The following is a 19,747-nucleotide window of genomic DNA, read 5'->3' on the forward strand; positions in this document are numbered from 1 at the left end:
CTCCGCTCGCATCAGCTGCCAGGTTTGTGCATCAATGCTGGGAAGTCACGATCTTCAATTCTCTTTTATTGTTTTATACCCATGACTAATCTAAGGAAGGGCCAAAAAGTGAGTAGGAGTGACATCTAAAGAAAAGAACCTGCTTGGGTCGGGAGAGGCGAGCATGGCAAGACTGGCTAAGCGCAGCAGAGCCGGCTGGCTCTGTCTGGTCCACGCGTGGGCGACCCGGCGGGTCTCAACTCCCGGAGTCTGGGCGTGCGAGGGGTCCGGCCCAAAGCCCAGGAGGCGCGGCTCCGGCTCCGCCCACTGCGGAGCGCTGACACTGGCCCCCGGGTGCGTTGCGTCATATGTCCGCGCCGCGATGATTGGCTCCCCCGGGGAGCCCCGCCCCCTCAGCTGTAGCCCGGCCGGTTCCAGCGACGCCGCCATCTTTGTTGATGTGTCAGTTCCGCGGGGCTTCAGGGCAACCGCGCGGGGGTGCTGCGCTGTGTCTGCTTTGCTCCCCATAGCCGTCGGGTCTCTGTCTCGCGGTCTGTCAGACCCCGCTATGGAGAAGTTGGCCCTTGAGCTGCAGCGGCCTCGATAGAGGTGCCAAGTGGGGTGAGTGCCCGACGGGCGGGGGGGAGGGGGCTTCGCGCTGGAGCGAGGTGCTGCACGTCCGGCTCAGCTCAGGGTTCCTCTAGGGGGTTGAGGCCGGTGAGCATGGCGGGAGAGGACTTGGGGGTTCCTTCTCCCCGCTTCCTCCCCGGTGTCCCGTGCGCCGAGGGGAGGCGGCGGGGGCCGTGTGATTCCTGCGGAGCGGCCGCGCTGGGCCCGGGGCGCGGGGCAGCCCCACCTGCTCTGCGACCCTTCGCAGGCTCGGCCCCGGGTTTCTCTGGTCTCCAAGTCGACGGTGGTGTGTTTCATGTTCACCGTTGTGGCGACTTTTCCCGCTTCTGCCAAGCACTTCCATTATAGTGATTTTTAAGGAACTCAGATCAGTCTTTGGAACTGTGGGTAGGAGAAAAAGAGAGAGACTGTTGTGGGTTCTTAGTTCGCCTTTCCTTCTTCCAAGGACATCCATCAAAGCCCTTGGCGAACCTTGGCTGGTAAGGATGAAAACTTCAAATGCCTGTCGCTTTCAAGCACATAAAATGGTAATAAATCCCCTTGCATTTTTAGTGATTTTGGGGATCGGTGCAGGGAGTAGTTTGGCCCAGGTGTTAGCAATTGGATAACTTCGGGTAATAGTCAAATCTTGATTTTATTTAGAGGGGAAAGGCCTGGATTTGGAGTCGGAGCGTGTGGGTTAGAATCTGCCTCTCTAAGTGTCTTTCTTACCTATAAGAATTACATCGTGTACGGAAATTGTGCTGTATGATCATAGACATTTGGCATTTTCACCCTGTGCAGGGAATGCTCACTTGGTGCTTTTTTTTTTTAAATTCCAAAGTGACAGGCTGATTGTTTTTTTTCTTCTTCCTGATGAAAATGTGCAGTAAGTCAATGGAAAAGCGCTTAAAGAGGTATACTGTAATAATTCTTTAACATGGCCTCGAAAGTGTCTAGATTTGATCATTGTGTGAGTAACCTTTCCGACTCCTGTCTACACCGTCTCATTTGAGTGCTGATCTTCTGGGAAAGATTAAACTTCAACAGATATTGAAAGTGAAATCGAACTGTCTCCTGGAATATATCTCAGTAGAGCTGCTTTTTGTTATTTCTTGGGCAAAGGAAACAGTGATGATAGACATATTTTGAATTTTTATGACATTTTAAATTCAGTGAAAATGTTGGATAATTCACAAATCTTGCAGTGTTAAGACCTGAAAAATTTTGCTTTGTTATTAGGCGAGTCTCTGATTACTGAAGAATTTACTTGGAAATGTGTAGTGGTCTGTGCTAATCTGTTTTGGTTTTCCACCCGAACTGCTTAGCTCAGGCATATGATGATGGCAGGTGCTGATCCGAGACTGCTCACATGCAAGCCCTTTGTGCTGTCTCCCTGGCCCTGTTTTTACTCTTCTTGGGACCTTACCTGCTTTCAAGTACCTGCTTGTAAACTATTTCTTTAAACAGTGGCAACTGAAGAGTAATTGATATTTTAGTCCGCAGTGCTGCTAACACTAAGGGAGTGGTGTATATATAGCACAGTAGCTATGCTTTGCCTTTTGTTCCTTCCCCATAAACTCCTTGTCCTTTGATGCCATACAGTAACAGCTTAGTTGATGATTGCTTAGTAAGTTCAGTTTAAAAACATCTATTTGGGGGCAGGGTGCTGGCGCACTGCCCTAAGCGCACATAGTAGGAAGCACAAGGACCTGTGCAAGGTTCTGGGCTGGAGCCCGTGGCTCCTCATGCAAGTGGGGAGCCCCTTCACAAGCTGTGAAGCAGGTCTACAGGTGTCTGTCTTTCTCCCTATCTTTTCCTCCTTCCCCTCCCTCTGAGTTTCTCTCTGTCATATCCAATAAAATGGGAAAAAATGGCTTCCAGGTGTGGTGGATCCATGGTGCCCAACCCCCAGCAATAACCCAGGAGGCCAAAACAAACAATAACTCTGTTTGCAGTCACATACTGCCATGTGGAGTGGAGGTAAAGCAATGCAAACAACTTTTGAGGGAGAGGTGATTGATTAAGATAACATTAGAGATTTAGAAAAATCATGGGGGGGGGGTCGTGGAGGTAGATCGAATAATGGTTATTCAGGGAGACTCTCATGCCTGAAGGTCTGAAGTCCCAGGTTCAATCCCTCCACACCACCATAAGCCAGAGCTGAGTAGTGAGTGCTCTGGTTAAAAAAAAAAAAAAAAGCATTGGGTGGGGGAGCACAGTGTAACAGTGGTTACATAGAATAAGTCATGGCTGAGACTCCACAGAGTCCCTGGGTCCAAACCCCTACCCTACCATAAGCCATAGCTGAGCTGTGCTCAGGTAAAAAATAAATAAAAGGAAGAGAAAAATTAAAAATTCTTTAGTTTGAAGAATGATTAGTAATCTGCACTAAGTTTTCAAATTCATCTAATAGTTTTCATGTCAAAAAACCCTTAACCCCATGGTCCGGAAGGTGGTGCAGTGGATAAGGCATCGGACTCTCCAACATGAGGTCCTGAGTTCAGTCCCCGGCAGCACATGTACCAGAGTGATGTCTGGTTCTTTGTCTCTCTCCTGTCATTTCTCATGAATCAATAATAATAATTTAAAAACTTTAACCCAAAGCCCTATTTTTTTTTCTTCTAAAGAATAAAGTTTGGGACTGGTTGGTGGCACACCTGATTGAGCGCACATTACAATGCACATGGACCCAGGTTTGAGCTTCACTAGTGGTGAAGCAGTTCTGCAGGTCTTTTTCTTTCTCCGTCCCTCTGTTCCTCCTCTCTCTCCCTCTCTACCTTCCCCTTCCCTCTGATTTCTGTCTCTAGCCAATAAATAAAGATAATAGAAAAAAATTTTAATTAAAAAATTTATCTTTTTAAAAATTTTTTTTAAATATTTATTTTATTTATTTTTTTCCCTTTTGTTGCCCTTGTTGTTTTATTGTTATAGTTATTATTGTTGTTGTTGTTGGATAGGACAGAGAGAAATGGAGAGAGGGAGGGGAAGACAGAGAGGAGGAGAGAAAGATAGACACCTGCAGACCTGCTTCACCGCCTGTGAAGCGACTCCCCTGCAGGTGGCGAGCCGGGGTTCGAACCGGGATCCTTATGCCGGTCTTTGTGCTTTGCGCCACCTGCGCTTAGCCCGCTGTACTACAGCCCGACTCCCCCCCCCCCCTTTTTTTTTTTAACCAGAGCACTGATCAGCTCTGGTTTATGTTGGTGGGGGATTGAACCAGAGCCTTGGAGCCTCAGGCATGAGAGTCTCATTGCATAACCATTGTGCTATCTGCCCCCACCCTCTTTGATTCCTTATCTCTACCTTTAAATAAAAATAGACTTTTGAATTTCTTATGAACATCTCATCATGCTTAGAATATTGTAAATGATATACTTAGTATTCATTTTAGTATAGCAGTTGGGGCATGAATGAATGAATGGCATAAATAACCGTCTGTGGGCTAGAGAGATATCTCACGGGGCAAGGTGCAAGCCTTGATAACTGCGTGGCCCAGGTTTGACCTCCAGCAGCACAGGGAGTGCCTTGGCATAGGGAAGCTCTGGTGCTGTGCTCTTTCTCTCACACTCTATTTGAATGGAAAAGTTGTTTTGGAGTGATGAAATCTCATATCTGGGAGGCCTTAACACTGCAGAGTAGACAAAATAACCCACTTACCTTACCCTTAAAAATTACTGAACTTATAAAACTGTAGGGGTCTAAGATATTTAACTTGACAATGTGTACTTAAAAATTTGTTTTTAATATGGTGCCCAGAAATAAACCTAGGACTCTGTGCATGTACAATACTACTGAGCCTTCCCACCCTATTTTTTATCTTGTATTTTGAGATTAAGGACAGGGAGAGAGAAGAGAGGTGAGGGGAGAGAGAGACCAAAGCACAACTTCACCATCTGTAGAGTTCCTTTTCTTGCTATCCATGGAACTCCCCTGTGGTCCAAGGAAGCCAAAGACATGTATTGAGGCATCCCTGGTCCCCTGCCCACGTGTGTGTGTGTGTGTGTGTATGTGTGTGTGTGTGTGTGTGTGTGTGTGTCCTGTTGCACTGACTGGCTTGAGTTTGTCTCTTAAACACACATTTTTGATGACAGTGCGTGTACTTTAGTACTCTGTCCTGAGTTTTGGGTACAAAGCTAGACAGATCCCCTTAGGGATAACTGACCTTGACCTCATGTTAACACTTGAAACTGGTGGACTGAGAACTTTTTAAAGTCTAGTGAGAAGAAAATTTGATAGATTGAAATTAAATTTTACCTAAAGTTTTAATCAGAACATGACTACCTAAAAAGTACATCACTCCTTTTTGATGGAACTAGCTTAGACTTACTGGAATAGCCAGTTAGTTTTTTAGTCTTACAAAACTGGAAGTTGATTTGCATAAATTTACCTTATATGAAACTTCACAGTCAAGTTATTTTCATCATGTGAAACTTAAGTTTTCATGTTTCTTAGCTTCTTTTATTTTCTATTATTCTGTTTCCTTTTTAAGTATTTATGAGGAGGAGGGAGAGAGAGAGAATGAGAGAGAGAACAAGAGAGTGAGAGAACTAGAACACCAGAGTGTCTCTCTGGCACATGCAGTACTGGGAATTAAAACAACACCACCAAGACTGTTATTTTATTTTTATTTTTAATTATTCTCTCCAGTGAAGTGTTATATTTTAAAGTCAGTACCTATTTTTGTCAGTTGTGCCGTTCAGTTTAAATGACAGGCGACACTTTCTTACTCTGGTGTCCTTCCCTCTCTGCCTTTTTCTCTCTCTGAAAAAGTGCCCAGATTGGTGAAAACCACACAGAAAAGTTATTTGGGGCCCTGCAGTAGTGCTGCTTAAGTGCCCATGGTGGAAGTCCAAGGACCGGCTTGAGCCCTAGGATCCCCACCTGCAGGGGGATGGTGGCTTCACAAGCCGGAAGCAGGTCTGCAGGTGTCTTTCTCCTCCTCTCTCAATTTCTCTCTGTCCTGCCCAACGCAACAGCAGTGACAACAATAACAATAACCATGAGGGCAACTAGTGAAGTTTCCCTTGCTTTTGATGTTTTCTTGCGATGCCAGCGGCTTGAACCCATATTCTCACTCATGATAAAGTTTTCAGTCTACCAAGTGGGCAGGCTGTGACACACGCCCTGCTTCTGATGTTTAATTGCTCTTCAGAATCTTGTTACAACTGGTCAGCTTGTTTTTCTGTTCTCAAAGTACATTTAAGGAATATGTTTTTTTAAAAAAACCTTCTTTCAAAGGAATATCTAAACCATTATACAATTGGTATTTGAAACTAAATGTGTACAATTTGTGATTTTTTAAATTTGTAGTTTGTTGTAGATACTGTTTATACTAAATTGGTCAGATTTTACTTTTGAACTTCAAATACTGCTATGTACCATATAGTCTGATGGGATGCTGACCTTGAGATTAAAATACTGCAGAGTAAAAGATGAGACATAGAGTCTTTATATATCGTTCCACAATACCACAGTGCAACTCTCTAGGGATGTCTGTTTTATTTACTGCTGAGTTCCCAGCACAGAATAGTGCTTACATGAAGTTAATCCCTAATACATACTTGTGTGTGTGTGTGTGTGTGTGTGTGTGTGTGTGTGTGTGTGTGTGTGTGTGTTAGAGAGAAAGACACAGACAGATTGACCTACCGACCAACTGACTGACAGGCCAGAACACATACTCAGCCCTGGTATATGGTGGTACCCGCAGTCCAGTCTGGGCCCTTTGGAATGCAACTGACTTGGCACTTTTGTATGAATCCTATTTGCCAATTATGTGTGGTTTGGATTAATTTGTGTTTGCGATTTGAGCTTAAGGTTTTTTGTCGTTAATGCTCATACTGCTAATTACTAGGAAAACAAGTAGTACTTAGAAACTTTTTTTCTTATTTACATAGCTCTTGTATGGAGATAGTTTAGAGCTTAATGAAATCTGAGTTCTTAACAAGAGTCAGAGCTGATAATGGTTGGCTTAAAGCTGATATAAAAAGTTTCTGGACCAGTTGCCTACAGCTGATGAGCTCCAGTAAGAGCGAAACCAGTTCTCACTCCGCTGAAACAATCTTAAAGTGTGAATTGGTCCTGTAGTACTGTGTCAGAAGCAGAAACAACTCTGAAAAAAAAGTGTGTGAAGTAAGAGGAATTTCATGACACTGCTGTGCTTTAAATATGGTATTTTCCCCTAATGAGTAAGACTTGTTAAAAAGTTGAGTAAACTGTTATTTCTTAATCTCTAAAAAAGCAACAGGTGTTATACTATAAGTGCAATCACTGTATATGTGAGTATGGATTTGACTTGTGCAAGCACTTAATTAAAATGTAAATAAATGTCTGCTTTATAGTCTTTCTTTTTAATCTATTCCTAGGCTCCTCTGTCCTCAGTAGCCTTGCTGCTAGGCCTCCCTCCTGCCAAGAAAATATTTGAGTAGCAGCCAAATTGGTCTATATCAGCATTGTCTGCTGGAGGCTCACAGGAGGATTCAGCTGACTTTCCCCTCCTGGCTAATCATGGATTTAAAGCTCATTGAGCCCCACCTCTTCATTCTTGTGAAGTTACTTCCTGGCTGTGTCTTTGTTTCACATATACACACAATTTCAGTAATCCCTCATCTTTTCCTTTACAAATATAAAGGAAGATCAGAAAACTAAGTTTGTAAGCTAATTAATTACCAGGTGCTAGTTTATATGATGGCGCTTTCAAAAGCTGGGTAAATGACTGAGCAACAGTATTGTACTTGTCCTTGAAGGCTAAATTGAATCTTTACTTGGTAAGATCATATGTAAAACGGGCATAAGCTCAGGCATTTATAAAAACTGCCTCTCCATCCTATTTTCTTGCCTCCAGGGTTATCGCTGGGCTCAGTGCCTATACTGCAATTCCCCTGCTCCTGGTGGATATCTTTTTTCCATTGCTGTTGGATAGGACAGAGAAACAGAAGGGGAAGAGAGAAGAGTGGGGAGGGAAAGATAGACACCTGCAGACCTGCTTCACGCTTGGGAAGCAACACCCCTGCAGGTGGGGAGTTGGGGGCTCTACTTTTTTTTTTTTTTTTCTGAGACAGCTTTGTTGTTGTTGTTGTTCTGCACTGTCTAGCACTTTGTCTTTTTACAATCTGGTTCTGAGCCATTAAATGCTGTTGAATCCCCCAGATAGCAAGTAAACCAGTGGGATTCACAGTTATTTGCAAAGCAAAAATGTGTAAATGTTGTAGAAAATGTATTTGTCAGAGTTGTGTGCTGCTGTTGTATTGCTTTGGAGTTGCGGAGTTTAATTCAGGTTAGAATGAAGTTCCTCCTCATGAGTGCAGAGATAGCTTAAAAGGCAGAAAGAAGGTTGTTTTTTTGAAGCGTCACAAGGAAAAAGGACAATGTACTTGGTGAACAAAAACAAAATGTTTTCACTTACATGAAACATTTTTGTATTTGCCTTGAGAGAAAATTTGTAGAAAAGTATGTTAGAATTGATCCTTTAAGTATGACTAGGCTCTGGATAGTCTGATGGGAAGGGCATTGTAGATGAGGCTAGAACCGTGGCCATGCTACTGTGAACACTGTGTTCAGGGACCTTGAGTAGGCTCATTCGGATTGATAGGTTACAGAGAAGCACTAGGATCTTAGCAGTGTGTTGAGAGATAAGATTGGTAAAGAAGTACAGTTGGTTTATTGAGGAATCAGTAGTAAGCCAGAGCTGAGCAGTGCTCTGGAGAAAGAGACAGAGAGAGAGAGAGAGAGAGATCCCTGCACACCCATTTCCCAGCTCATGAAACATTCCCCCATGCAGGTAGGGAGTAGAGGCTTGAGTCCAGGTTTTTGAACATGGTAAAGCTTATTGAGGAATCAATGAATGCACTGATGTATAAGTATGAAATTATTTTATTTTTTCCATGATGAGTCTATACTGTGTAAAACCCCCCAGTCATATTCTCTACTTCCCTCTGAACTGCAGTCCCTTAATACTTTCTTATTTTGCCATTTCTTGATTACTAGGTAAAACTTAATTCCAGAAATTAAGTCAGGTTTCAATTATTAAAAACAATCAAATCAAGCTACACAAAATTTAACTACAAACTCACTCTTCTGAAGAAAGTTGAACCTCGTTCCAGAGCTGGGATTGAATAAAAAGAAGAATGGTCTGGTTCTAAGATATGTTCCTCTCCTTCATAGGGCAGCTGCCTTTTAGCAGAGGCAGTGTTTCACACATTTCAGACCCTTTTCTGAACTGGGTGACACCTTACCCAGAGGCCATCTCCAGTCAGCTGCCCTTCCATGAACCTTGCTCCTTCACCTGCAGTTAAAAAAAGGAGAGCCGGAAGAAGGAGTGGAGGGAGATTAAGAGCAAGGACTCCAGGTATGTAGCACCCAGGTCTGGGGTGGGTTTCAGGCTGGGAACAGTGATAATAGAAAGGCTGTAGTTTCAGAAGATGTGAAATTGGTCAAAAAACACGAGAGGAAAGTAAGAGAGAGGGTTCATAACACCCTTGATAGAAATAAAAACAATTTGCCTGCTGGGATACTCTGGGTGCTATAGCTAAGTTTCTGGATTTAGCTATTTTGAATTTGAGGCTATGGTAGAACATCTAGAACTGCTTATATGCAGGTCGATATATATACAATATTTTACTTATTGGCTAGAAATTGAGGGGGAAGAGTGGAGATTGAGAAGGGGAAGAAGGAGAGAGATGGAGATGCCTGCAGCACTGCTTCACCCCCACCTGTTGGTGGGGACCAAGGGCTTAAACCAGCATCCTTATACATTGTAAGTTGTGTGCTCAACTTGGTACACCACCACCATCCAACCCCTTCAGGTGGTTATTTTAATGTAAATATAGAGAAGGAGTGAGACTGTTACCTGACAGTACAGGACCCTTTCTTGGGCCTTTCATGTTCTTACCTATGTCATGGAAAGAAGAGTACAGTCACCTTCAGTGTCGTAGGAGGCAGTTTACTAAGAAATATGGACACAGTTTATTAAGAAAGTAAAGAAAGGTCAAGAGAAATAATCCTGAAAAGCTTCAGGAATGGGCATTCTCTAGACAGGAGAAATGTACCAATTTCAGAGGCTCCTTTTCCTTCCTTCCTTCCTTCCTTCCTTCCTTCCTTCCTTCCTTCCTTCCTTCCTTCCTTCCCATTGTGTGTGATTTGCCAGTCTGTATTTGTGTGAGCTAGTTTAGTCTTCTGTGGTTCCTTGGTCCGGTTTCAGTCAAGGTGAATGGCACTTCTGCGGGTGGCCCTGCCTTGTGATCTTTCTGGGTCGTGGGCTCTTCTTGAGTCAATGGCTCTCAGTGCTAAGTCCCTGGGGCATAGCATCTTAGCAGGTCTCTCCATTGCTGGATGATGTGGCTTCCATAACCTCAGGTGCTGCCTCCTTCTGTGTCCCTCTCCTCTCACGCTAATAAAACCAAAGCGATAAATGACTGGTCTGCCATCTCTTAATTCAGGAATGGCTGACTTGAACACGTAATTAATATGGGCATCAAACTGAGTTGTTGGTTCTTGTTGTCACAGGAGATGAATTCAAGGGGGAGTGTGGAGAGTAAGTTTGGAGACTGAGCCCTGGGAAGATGAAATGGGAGTTAACCAATATTTGCCTAATGCCTTTCTGTTGACGTGGCATGGCAGACAGATAAGAACCTCAGAGTTCTTGAATGTCTCCAATGATAAGGTTTCTTCTTAATTGCTGTTTATGCTGTGCCTTGCAGTCACAAAACCTTTATAGTCTGACTCTTTTAAATGCATTCTTTTTTTTCCCCCAGAGGAACAGAGAGAAAGGGGGGGAGTAAAAAAAAAAAAAAAAAGAAACATAACACCGAAACTTTTTTTTGTTGTTTTAGTAGCGTGGAGGCCAGACTCAAACCTGGGTTGCACATACGGCAAAGCAGTGTGCTGTCCTGACAGCTGTTTGCCCGCTCTTAAAAGCATCTTTATCTGCTGTCCATTGAGTTTTTGATCTACTCTGAGTTCACTTGATATAGCACTTACTAGTTGGGATATTTGAAACCACTCTGTTCATTAATTTTTTTCTTTCAAAAATATTTTATTTATTTATTTATTTTCCTTTTGATTGCCCTGTTTTTATCATTGTGGTTATTATTATTGTTGTCACTGTTGTCGTTGTTGCAGGATAGGACAGAGAGAAATGGAGGGGAGGCAGAGGGGGAGAGAAAGACAAACACCTACAGACCTGCTTCACTGTTTGTGAAGCGACCCTCCTGCAAGTGGGTAGCCAGGGGCTTGAACCGGGATCCTTGAGCTTAACCCACTGCGCCACCACCTGACCCCCTCTTCTTTCTTTCTTTCTTTTTTTTAAGATAGATTGATAGACTACAGCACTAAAGCTTCCTTCAGTGTGGTTGGTGCTAGACATGAACCTGGGTCATATATATATATGGCAGAGCAGCACACTGTGTAAGTGAGCTATTTTTGCCAGCCTTGTTCATAATTTCTAAATTAAAATGTCACCTTCAACAGCAACATCATCACGAGTTACATTTTAAAGTGAATTACTTTGGGGAAGATATTGCAGATGACAGATATCCATTTAAATATTAATTTGCATTATACTAGATTTGGGAATATAGCTTACTTAATGAGGCCATTTATTCACACATTCATTTGAATTTTATTGTCTAAATTAAACCTAAAGCTCGTGGACACTGTCTTAGCTATTTCCTTCCTTCTCACTGCTCCCCTTCTCTATTTCTTTCTTCTTCCCAGGGCACTGTTCAGCTCTGGCTTATGGCAGGTAGTGTAAGGTATTGAACCTGGGACTTTGGAGCCTCTTTGCATAACCGTGATGCCATGTCCCCTGCCCATCACCATATTCTTTTAATGATAATTTATTTTTGGTGTTTGTTATGTATACAGGAGTAGAATAGAAAGGCTGATGCTTATTTTAGTTTATGCCTAGAAGGAAGGTCTGACTACCAACAGGCTGACCTTCTTTTCTCTGGTGTGAATTATTCTCACAGTCTGCATTCCCGGGATGTTTTTCAGATACTGGTTCTTACCATATTACTTCAGTGTTTTAATTCAGCAAATGCTTGAGAACGTACTATGTTCTAGCAACTGGAATAATTGTGATTTGTTACTCTTTCTAATGTAGTGCCAGGAGCGAGCCACCCCAACCCAGTTTTTGTTCTGTATTATTTGAGAGGGAGGGAGAGACATATAAACACCATCCACCATCTGTGGGCTTCTCTTGATGCAGCTGTTGGTGCTTCCATGTGGGGCAGGGCATCGAGCATAGGGCTCAGCGCATGGTCAAGCCTGTGTGTAGCCATCTCCCAGAGCCCTGTTCTCCTTAGTGATACATACTCGTATCCAAGTCTGAGGATTCTACCTGATCTCATAGCCTTTTTATTTACTTATTTTTTCTTTTCTTTTGACCATCAACCACCTCCATCACAGAACTACTTAATATGGAGCTTTTTTATTCATAATGTAATCTATGTTTGGGTTTTTGTAATTACATCTCCCACCTGAACTTAATTCCTCATTTCTATCAAAAATATGATCTGCCCACTTTTTAAATCCAACTTCAACTGCCCATGCACATACTTAAATTTTTTTTTTTCCTGATTGGGGAAATTGATGGTTCATAGTCAACAGTAAAATATAGTTGTTTGTACATGTGTAACGGTTCTCAGTTCTCCACATGACAGTTCAACCCCCACTAGGCCCTCCTCTGCCATCCTGTTTTAGGACCTGAGCCCCACCCCTCCCCAGAGTCTTTTACTTTGGTTCAACACACCACCACATACATACTTTGTTGATATGTAACACAGGAAACTTGCTATCCATTTATATCAAGATCATTGAGCTATTATTTTATATTGATCTCTTGCAATAATTGTTCAAGTCGAGTGATTTTCAGAAAACAGCTAGACTTGTAACCTTAATAACCAGCATTAAGTGTATTAGTACTTTGTTGACTTGGTTTTGTAAATGTTGCTTCTGTGGCATACACTAGTGCATATGGACTTCATTTGAGTTGCACTGAACAGTATTTGTTCTTGATAAGAATGTTTGGAAATCACCATGATACTTCCTGAATTCCTGCCTGGATGACAAACATTTCCTGTCAAGGATTCTCTACACCCTGACTTCTTCCAGCTCAACGCTGGGTGCCTGATCTATGTAAGCAGTTGCGTTTTGTTGTTGTAGTTCTCCCTTCAAAAAAAACCTTTTTTTTGTTTGTTTAAAATGTGCATTATTTTATCATCTTGGTACTAGTTTCTATCCCAGTGTCTTCATTGCTGTATTTACCAGTAGGCTCATATTTTACTTATTTTTATTTTTAATTAATTAATTTATTATTGATAGAGACAGAAATTGAGATGGGAGGGGAGGTAGAAAGGGAAAGAGACAGACACCTGCAGCCCTGCTTCACCACTTGTGAAGCTTTCCCCCTGCAGGTGGGGACTGGGGGCTCGATCCTGGGTTGGTGAGCACTGTAATGTGAGAGCTCAACCAGGTGTACCACCCACCACCTGGCCCCTAGGTTCTTATTTTAAAGATTCATCTTAGTTATTATATGTGAGAAGAGAGAGCGTCACATGAGAAACAGAGAGACGAGCCAATATTGTCCATCCAGTGCTGCAGATGTAACTTCAGATACATTAATTTTCTGGTTATTAGTGTCACTTCTTAGCCAGTATCTTACGGGGGTGTGCCGGGCTGCAGATGAGACTTAACTAGTGTCATTTATGATTGCGTTGGGAGAAAGAATACTGGTTGCGGCACATCTGGGTTGGCTGTCCTGTTCCCGAGTTTTTGTCTTTTCTTGTTTCCTTTGGTTTGTTTTTTCTCAAGGAAAGACTTTACTTTTTTTTTTTGCCTCCAGGATTATCACTGGAGCTCGGTGCCTGCACCACAAACCCTCTACTCCTGGAGACTATTTTTTCCCCCTTTTGTTGCTGTTGTTGTGGTTATTATTATTTGTTGTTATTGATATCCTTGTTGGATAGGACAGAGAGAAATAGAGAGAGATGGGGAAGACAGAGGAGGAAAGAGGGCAGTAGGGCAGCGGGTTAAGTGCATCTGGCATGAAGCGCAAAGACCAGTGCAAGGATCCTGGTTCAAGCCCCCAGCTCTCCACCTGCGGGGGTTGGGGGGGTTGCTTCACAAGCAGTGAAGCAGGTCTCTGTAGGTGTCTATCTTTCTCTTCCTCTTTCTGCCTTCCCCATCTCTCTTGACTTCTCTCTATCCTATCCAACAATGTCACCAGTAGTAACAATAAACAACAAGGGCAACAAAAGGGAATAAAATAAATGGCCTCCAGAATCAGTGGATTTGTAGTGCAAGCACCAAGCCCCAGCAGTAACCCTGTAGGCAAAAAAAAAAAAAAAAAAAAAGAAAAGAAAAGAAAAGAAAAGAAAGAAAAAATTAAAATTGTCACTGGTAAGTTTAATGACCTTGGCCACTGGTATCATGGAATGCATGCAGAGATACCTTTGGGGTGTTGGTTTAAGAGAAGTTTTTTTGTTCTTTTGTAAACTTTTGATGTTTTGATTTTCTCAGATGTAAAACGAAGAGCAGGAGCAGGTTTGAAGAAATGCAGAGCGAGTTGGTGCCAATCACTATGTCAGAGACAGAGAACATAGCCTCCATTTCTTCTGATAAAAATACTGGGATAGCATTAGAGTCCCAAGAAAACTCTTGCAACTTGTTTTCTGGTGATGAAAACAGCAGCGCTGAAACTGACTCCAAACTGATGCCATTAAACTGTGATTTATGTCAGTCCGTTGATCAAGACAGTCAAATCGAAGCACAGGAAACTTACCTTCCAAATCATGGTGGGGGTGAGGATTCTTGTACCAAAACAGACATGTGCCCAGAAAGCCCTGAACAAATAGCCAGTTTTCCTAGTGAGGATTTTACAAAGCAAGTTTCAAAATCAAGTGAAACCGAACAGACAGTAACGCAAATATTGGCGGAATTAAGGTCATCTACATTTCCAGAAGCAGCTAATCAGAAGACTTATTCAGAAAGCCCCTATGATACAGACTGTACCAAGAAACTTATTTCAAAAATAAAGAGTGTTTCAGCATCAGAGGATTTATTGGAAGAAATAGAATCTGAGCTCTTATCTACGGAGTTTGCAGACCACCGAATACCAAATGGAATGAATAAGGGCGAACATGCACTAGTTATGATTGAAAAGTGTGTGCAAGATAAGTATTTGCAGCAGGAACATACCATAAAGAAGTAAGTGTTTTGTTGTTGTTGTTGTTTTTTAATTATTTCAGGTCATTTTTTTTCCTCCCAAGGGACTAGAGACTGACTTTTAAAAAGAAGGTACCATTTTGTTTATTTTCAGTTCCACAGTAGAGTTATACACAGAAAAAGCTGATCAACAAATGTATATTTATTGAATATTTGATACATGTTTCATTTGTCTAGTTATTTAATAGGCCTGAAGGAATATTTTATTAAATAGTGTTAGTTCATTAAAGATCTGAAAATTTTATGAAAACAACTCTTTTTGTTTGTTTTAGTTTGAAAAGTATGTAGAGCATAATGCTATCAAAATCAAGACTTTTAAAAAGGAAATGATAGGACCTGGTCGTGGTACACCTGGCTGGCATACATGCTATCTTGTGCAAGGACCTTGAGTTCAAGTCCCCACCCCCACCTGTGTGGGGAAAGCTTCACAAGCAGTGAAAACAGTGCTGCAGATGTCTTTCTCTCTCCCTCACTATCCCTTCTTCCCTTTCCATTTCTGTGGCCTATCAAATAAATAAATAAATCTTAAAAGAAAATGAGAAGTTATATACAATTCGATTTTTTTTCTTAAAATCTCCACTGCAAATTCATTAGATTAAAAAATTAAAATTTAGAGAACAGAGTAATTGATGGATTATCATTAAGTAAATGAGGACACTTTATTTTTAGATTGCTCTTGGGCTTTCTGAAGTTAATTCCTATTTTAATTTTATTTTATCTTTTCCTAATAGTATTTCTGTTCTAGTTTTATATGTGTAATTGATGTATATTTTTGTACTCTTTGATAAAAGTTTTTTTGTTATTCTTGTTGTTGGGTAGAATAGAGAGAAATTGAGTCCTCACTGAGGGGGAGAGAGAGATAGATACCTGCAGACCTGCTTCACCGCTGGCAAAGCGACCCCCTACAGATGGGAGCCAGGGGTTTGAACTGGGATCCTTGTGCCAGTCCTTGCGCTTCATATTATGTGTGTTTAAACCAGTGTACTACCACCTGGCCCCCCATCCCCACTTTCTAAAAAATTATATTTATTATTGTATAAAGATAGAGAAAAATTGAGAAAGGAAGGGAAAATAGGGAGAGAGACTGAGAAACCTGTAGACTTGTTGCACCACTTGTGAAGCTTTCCCCCTGCAGGTGGGGACCAGGGACTTGAACCCAAGTCCTTGCTCACTGTAATGTGTGCACTTAACTAAGTGCATCACCGCTTGGTTCCCACTTAAAAAAAAAAAAAGATTTTTTTCTCTCTCTAATTTTTTTTCTTTCTTTCTTTTTTTTTTAACCAGAGCACTGCTCAGCTCTGGCTTATGGTGGTGTGGGGGATTGAACCTGGGACTTGGACGGAGCCTCAGGCATGGGAGTCTGTTTGCATAACCATTATGCTGTCTACTGTCACCCAAAAGATTTGTTTTATAATGAGAGCGAAAGAACCTGAGCTTCACTCCTGGTACACTTCAGGGCTTGAACTTGAGACCTCATGCTTGAGAGCCCAATCTCATCTGCCACACCACCTCCTGGGTCACCTCTCTTATAAACTTTAGGTAAGAAAATGGAGCAAGCTAGCCTTCCCTGAAATACAGACTAGTTCGCTCTTTATAATGTGCCACTGGGAATGATCAAGGCCTCACCCAGGGATGATACCACTGCTGAATGTTCTCCCCAGTCCGACTTTCTTGTTTTTGTTTTTAAAAGAGAGAGGGAAAGAGGATAAACACAACAGCTGCTCCACCAACCGCGGTGCTGAGCATGGTGAACCCATGTGATTGATACTGAACTAGGGTCTCAATTAGGCCAAGACACGTGTTCTGTATCCTGGCCCCCAGACTTCTCCTTTCTTTAAAAAAATGACACTTGCAGATTTTTCTATTATTATTTTTCAGTGGGACGGATATGCATAGTCATCTACATAGAGATAACTGAAGAAAATACACCATTCCGTCCCTTTTTCATTTCAATAAATAAAATACACCCAACATAAAATTTCCATCTTAACCATTTGAAATTTAAATGTGACGTTTGGAAATGTTAAGTGTAATCACATTGTTGCATAGTCAGTTTCTATAAAATTTTCATCCCCTTTACTCTAATTATTTCACTTAGCAAGTGAAGGTTCACCCACGGTGTATAACGTGTCAGAATTTCCTTTTAAAAGCTAAATAATAGTGTTCCGGGAGGTGGCGCAGTGATAAGGCTTTGGACTCTCAAGCATGAGGTCCTGGGCTCGATCCCCGGCAGCACATATGCCAGAGTGATGTCTGGTTCTTTCTCTCTACTCCTATCTTTCTCATTAGTAAATAATAAAAAAAAAAATAAAAAAAAATGCTGAATAATATTCCATTATATGTATGCCACATTTTTTAAAAAAAAATTTATCATTCATTGTTGAACATTTGGGCTCCTTCTTGAAAGCAAGTTTTTGGCTGTGCTGAGTAATGTCACTGTGAATATGAAAGTACAGATACCTCGGACTCCCAGGCCTTTGCTGATACTGCTCCAGTGAATGCTCCTCCCACTCAGAAATGAATGATTTCATTTTGTATTTGAACCATGAGTTATTTTCAGTCTTGCTTTTCAGAGTGACTTCCTCATGTTATGGCTATCTGAATCTTTTTTTTTTTTTTTTTAAACCTTCTCCTATAGTTTATCCCTAGTGTCTCTTTTCATTTTGTCCATGCTTCTCATAGAAATCCCAAGGGTTGAGCATTTCTTTTTATTTTTTAATTAATTTATTTATTATTGGCTAGAGAGAGAAATTGAGAGGGAGGTAGAGAGGGAAAGAGACAGATAGACACCTGCAGCCCAGCTTCACCACTTGTGAAGCTTTCCCCCGACAGGTGGGGACCAGGGCTTAAACTTACATCCTTGCACACTGTAATGTGTGCACTTAACCAGGTGCACCACTGCCTGGCCCCCATCTGATAACGATAAAAGCAAATGCTTAATGCTGTTAATTTTGTGCCTACAGCTTTACAAGTACTAGCTTGTGGAATCCTCCTAACAGTGGTGTGAACTCATTCTCATTGTACAGGTGAAGTAGCAGAAGCACAGAGAGATTAACTCGCTCAACATCACATATTAGTGACTGGAAAAAGTGACATGTAAACGCAGCTAGTCTGGCCTCAGAGAATTTTACAGTGTGGTTATGCAGAATGAGTTAGTTACTCCTCTTGCTTTGCTTCACTTCACCTTGTAAACAATGAGTGGCAAAATGGGAGGTTGGGTGGGGTCAGAAGCCCAGGTTTGGAAGATTCTCACTGCCATTTGCAGACTGTGAGTTGTTGGCCAAGTCAGTCTCTTCCAGTCAAAAGCTTTGTCATCTGGGTGACAAGGGAGATACTGGATAGGATTGTTGGGTGGCTGTTAAGGAGTGGGAAAAAAAAAAAAAAGCCAGCTGTATCATCTCATTGACTCTTTGGTTATGCAAATCATTAGTTTAAAAATAAAATTCTTGGTGACTCAGGTGACTCTCAAACAACTGGTTTCTTTAGCTTTGCTTTCATTAAATTTTCAATAAAGAAAACTACATTTTAGTTCCTTTGGATTTAATTTTTTATCAAGTCAACTATTTTAAGATGTGTTTGTTTATGCATGCATTCTGTTTTTTTATCATCTGTGTTACTGTCTAACATCCACCAAGATTTCTTATTATTTTATTTATTTATTATATATTTTGCTGCCAGGGTTATTGCTGGGCCTAGGTGCCTGCACAGTGATTTCACTGCTCCCAGTGGCCCTTTTTCCTTTTTTTTTTTTTTTAATCAGTGAGTTACAAAATTACAAAATAACAGGGGTACAATTTCATACCATTCCCACCACTAGAGTTCTGTGTCCCCATTCCCCCCATCGGAAACTGCAGTTAGTTCTCCCAAGGTCATAGATGTGGGTTGACTATTAGCTCTATAACTACTGTCTGCTATTGGGGCAGCTTGGAATGTTCCTACTCATGACCACAGAATGTGAGCTCAGATCTACAGGGATGCAGAGGTCACATAGGCTCCTAAGCTGAATATGGGCCCCAGATCACATCAAATCGATGGGCTTTACAGTCAACAATATTTATATACCTTTCCCATATTTGGGAGCTACTTTCTTCCCTGATCCAGCTTTCTGGGCCTTTTTCCAGCCATGATATCATCTCCCTAGACAATAACTTGGATCCACCTGCATATCAGATTTCAGGCTCAGGGGAAAAAAAAAAAACTAGTATAGCCACAGGCCCTTTGGAATATAACTAAAATATGCCTACTAGCTATCTACAAAACAGAGACCCCCCCAACTCCTCATCTGCACTACTCCAGCCTTTAGGTTCATGATTAGTCAACAACTTGTTTGGCTTAATATGTTAACTCTCTTTTCAGCCACCAGGTTCCAGATGCTAGCATGATGCCAACCAGACTCTCCTGGACAGACAGCCATACCAATGTGTCCTGGAGCTCTGATTCCCCAGAACACTGCCCCACTAGGGAAAGAGAGAGGCAGGCTGGGAGTATGGATCAACCTGTCAATGCCTATGTTCAGTGGGGAAAAACTTGAAGAAAAATACATAATTAGAATTAACTATTTACCATATCAGTGTGACCCAGGGACCATGCATATTGATTTTTAGCACCTGAGTTTGCAGTCCATGGTCACAGCTGGGCACATTCTAGGCTGTACTCAATTCAGGTCCAGTCTTCCTCGAGTGGCAGAATAGGATGATCCAGCCTCCCTTTGGAAAGTGGGGCATTCCTTACCATGGCTACTTTATAGTAGGGGCAAGGCCCTGGAGAGGCCCACAAAAGGTCTTATGATAATGTTCCTCATGAAAGTGACCAGTAGTGGTGGGGAGAGGGGTCTGTTAGAGTTCTAAGCTCATCAAAGTTTTCTTTTTATTTGCTAGCACTGAGAAGTTAATGGGGTAGAGGGGAGAGAAAGAGCCACCTGAAACAGTGCTTCACT

The 19,747-nt window shown here is 41.8% G+C and overlaps 1 protein-coding gene across 3 annotated transcripts in view; it reads left to right on the forward strand.

The window, feature by feature from the left end:
- The window catches only part of CCDC186 (coiled-coil domain containing 186), a 53,562-nt gene continuing 33,815 nt past the window's right edge, over window positions 1–19,747 (forward strand). Inside the window, exons 1-2 of one of the 3 annotated variants that reach the window (XM_060171244.1) lie at window positions 1–22; window positions 14,107–14,793. In XM_060171244.1, coding sequence (XP_060027227.1) covers window positions 14,141–14,793 — 653 coding nt within the window. In that variant the 5' untranslated portion in view covers window positions 1–22; window positions 14,107–14,140. Of the gene's footprint in view, window positions 23–412; window positions 601–12,574; window positions 12,724–14,106; window positions 14,794–19,747 lie in introns of those variants that run through there. The other 2 variants (XM_007519973.3, XM_016186815.2) reach the window with 2 other exon arrangements.

The sequence above is a fragment of the Erinaceus europaeus genome, chromosome 14 (genome assembly GCF_950295315.1).
Source record: "Erinaceus europaeus chromosome 14, mEriEur2.1, whole genome shotgun sequence".
Classification (NCBI taxonomy): Eukaryota; Metazoa; Chordata; class Mammalia; order Eulipotyphla; family Erinaceidae; genus Erinaceus; species Erinaceus europaeus.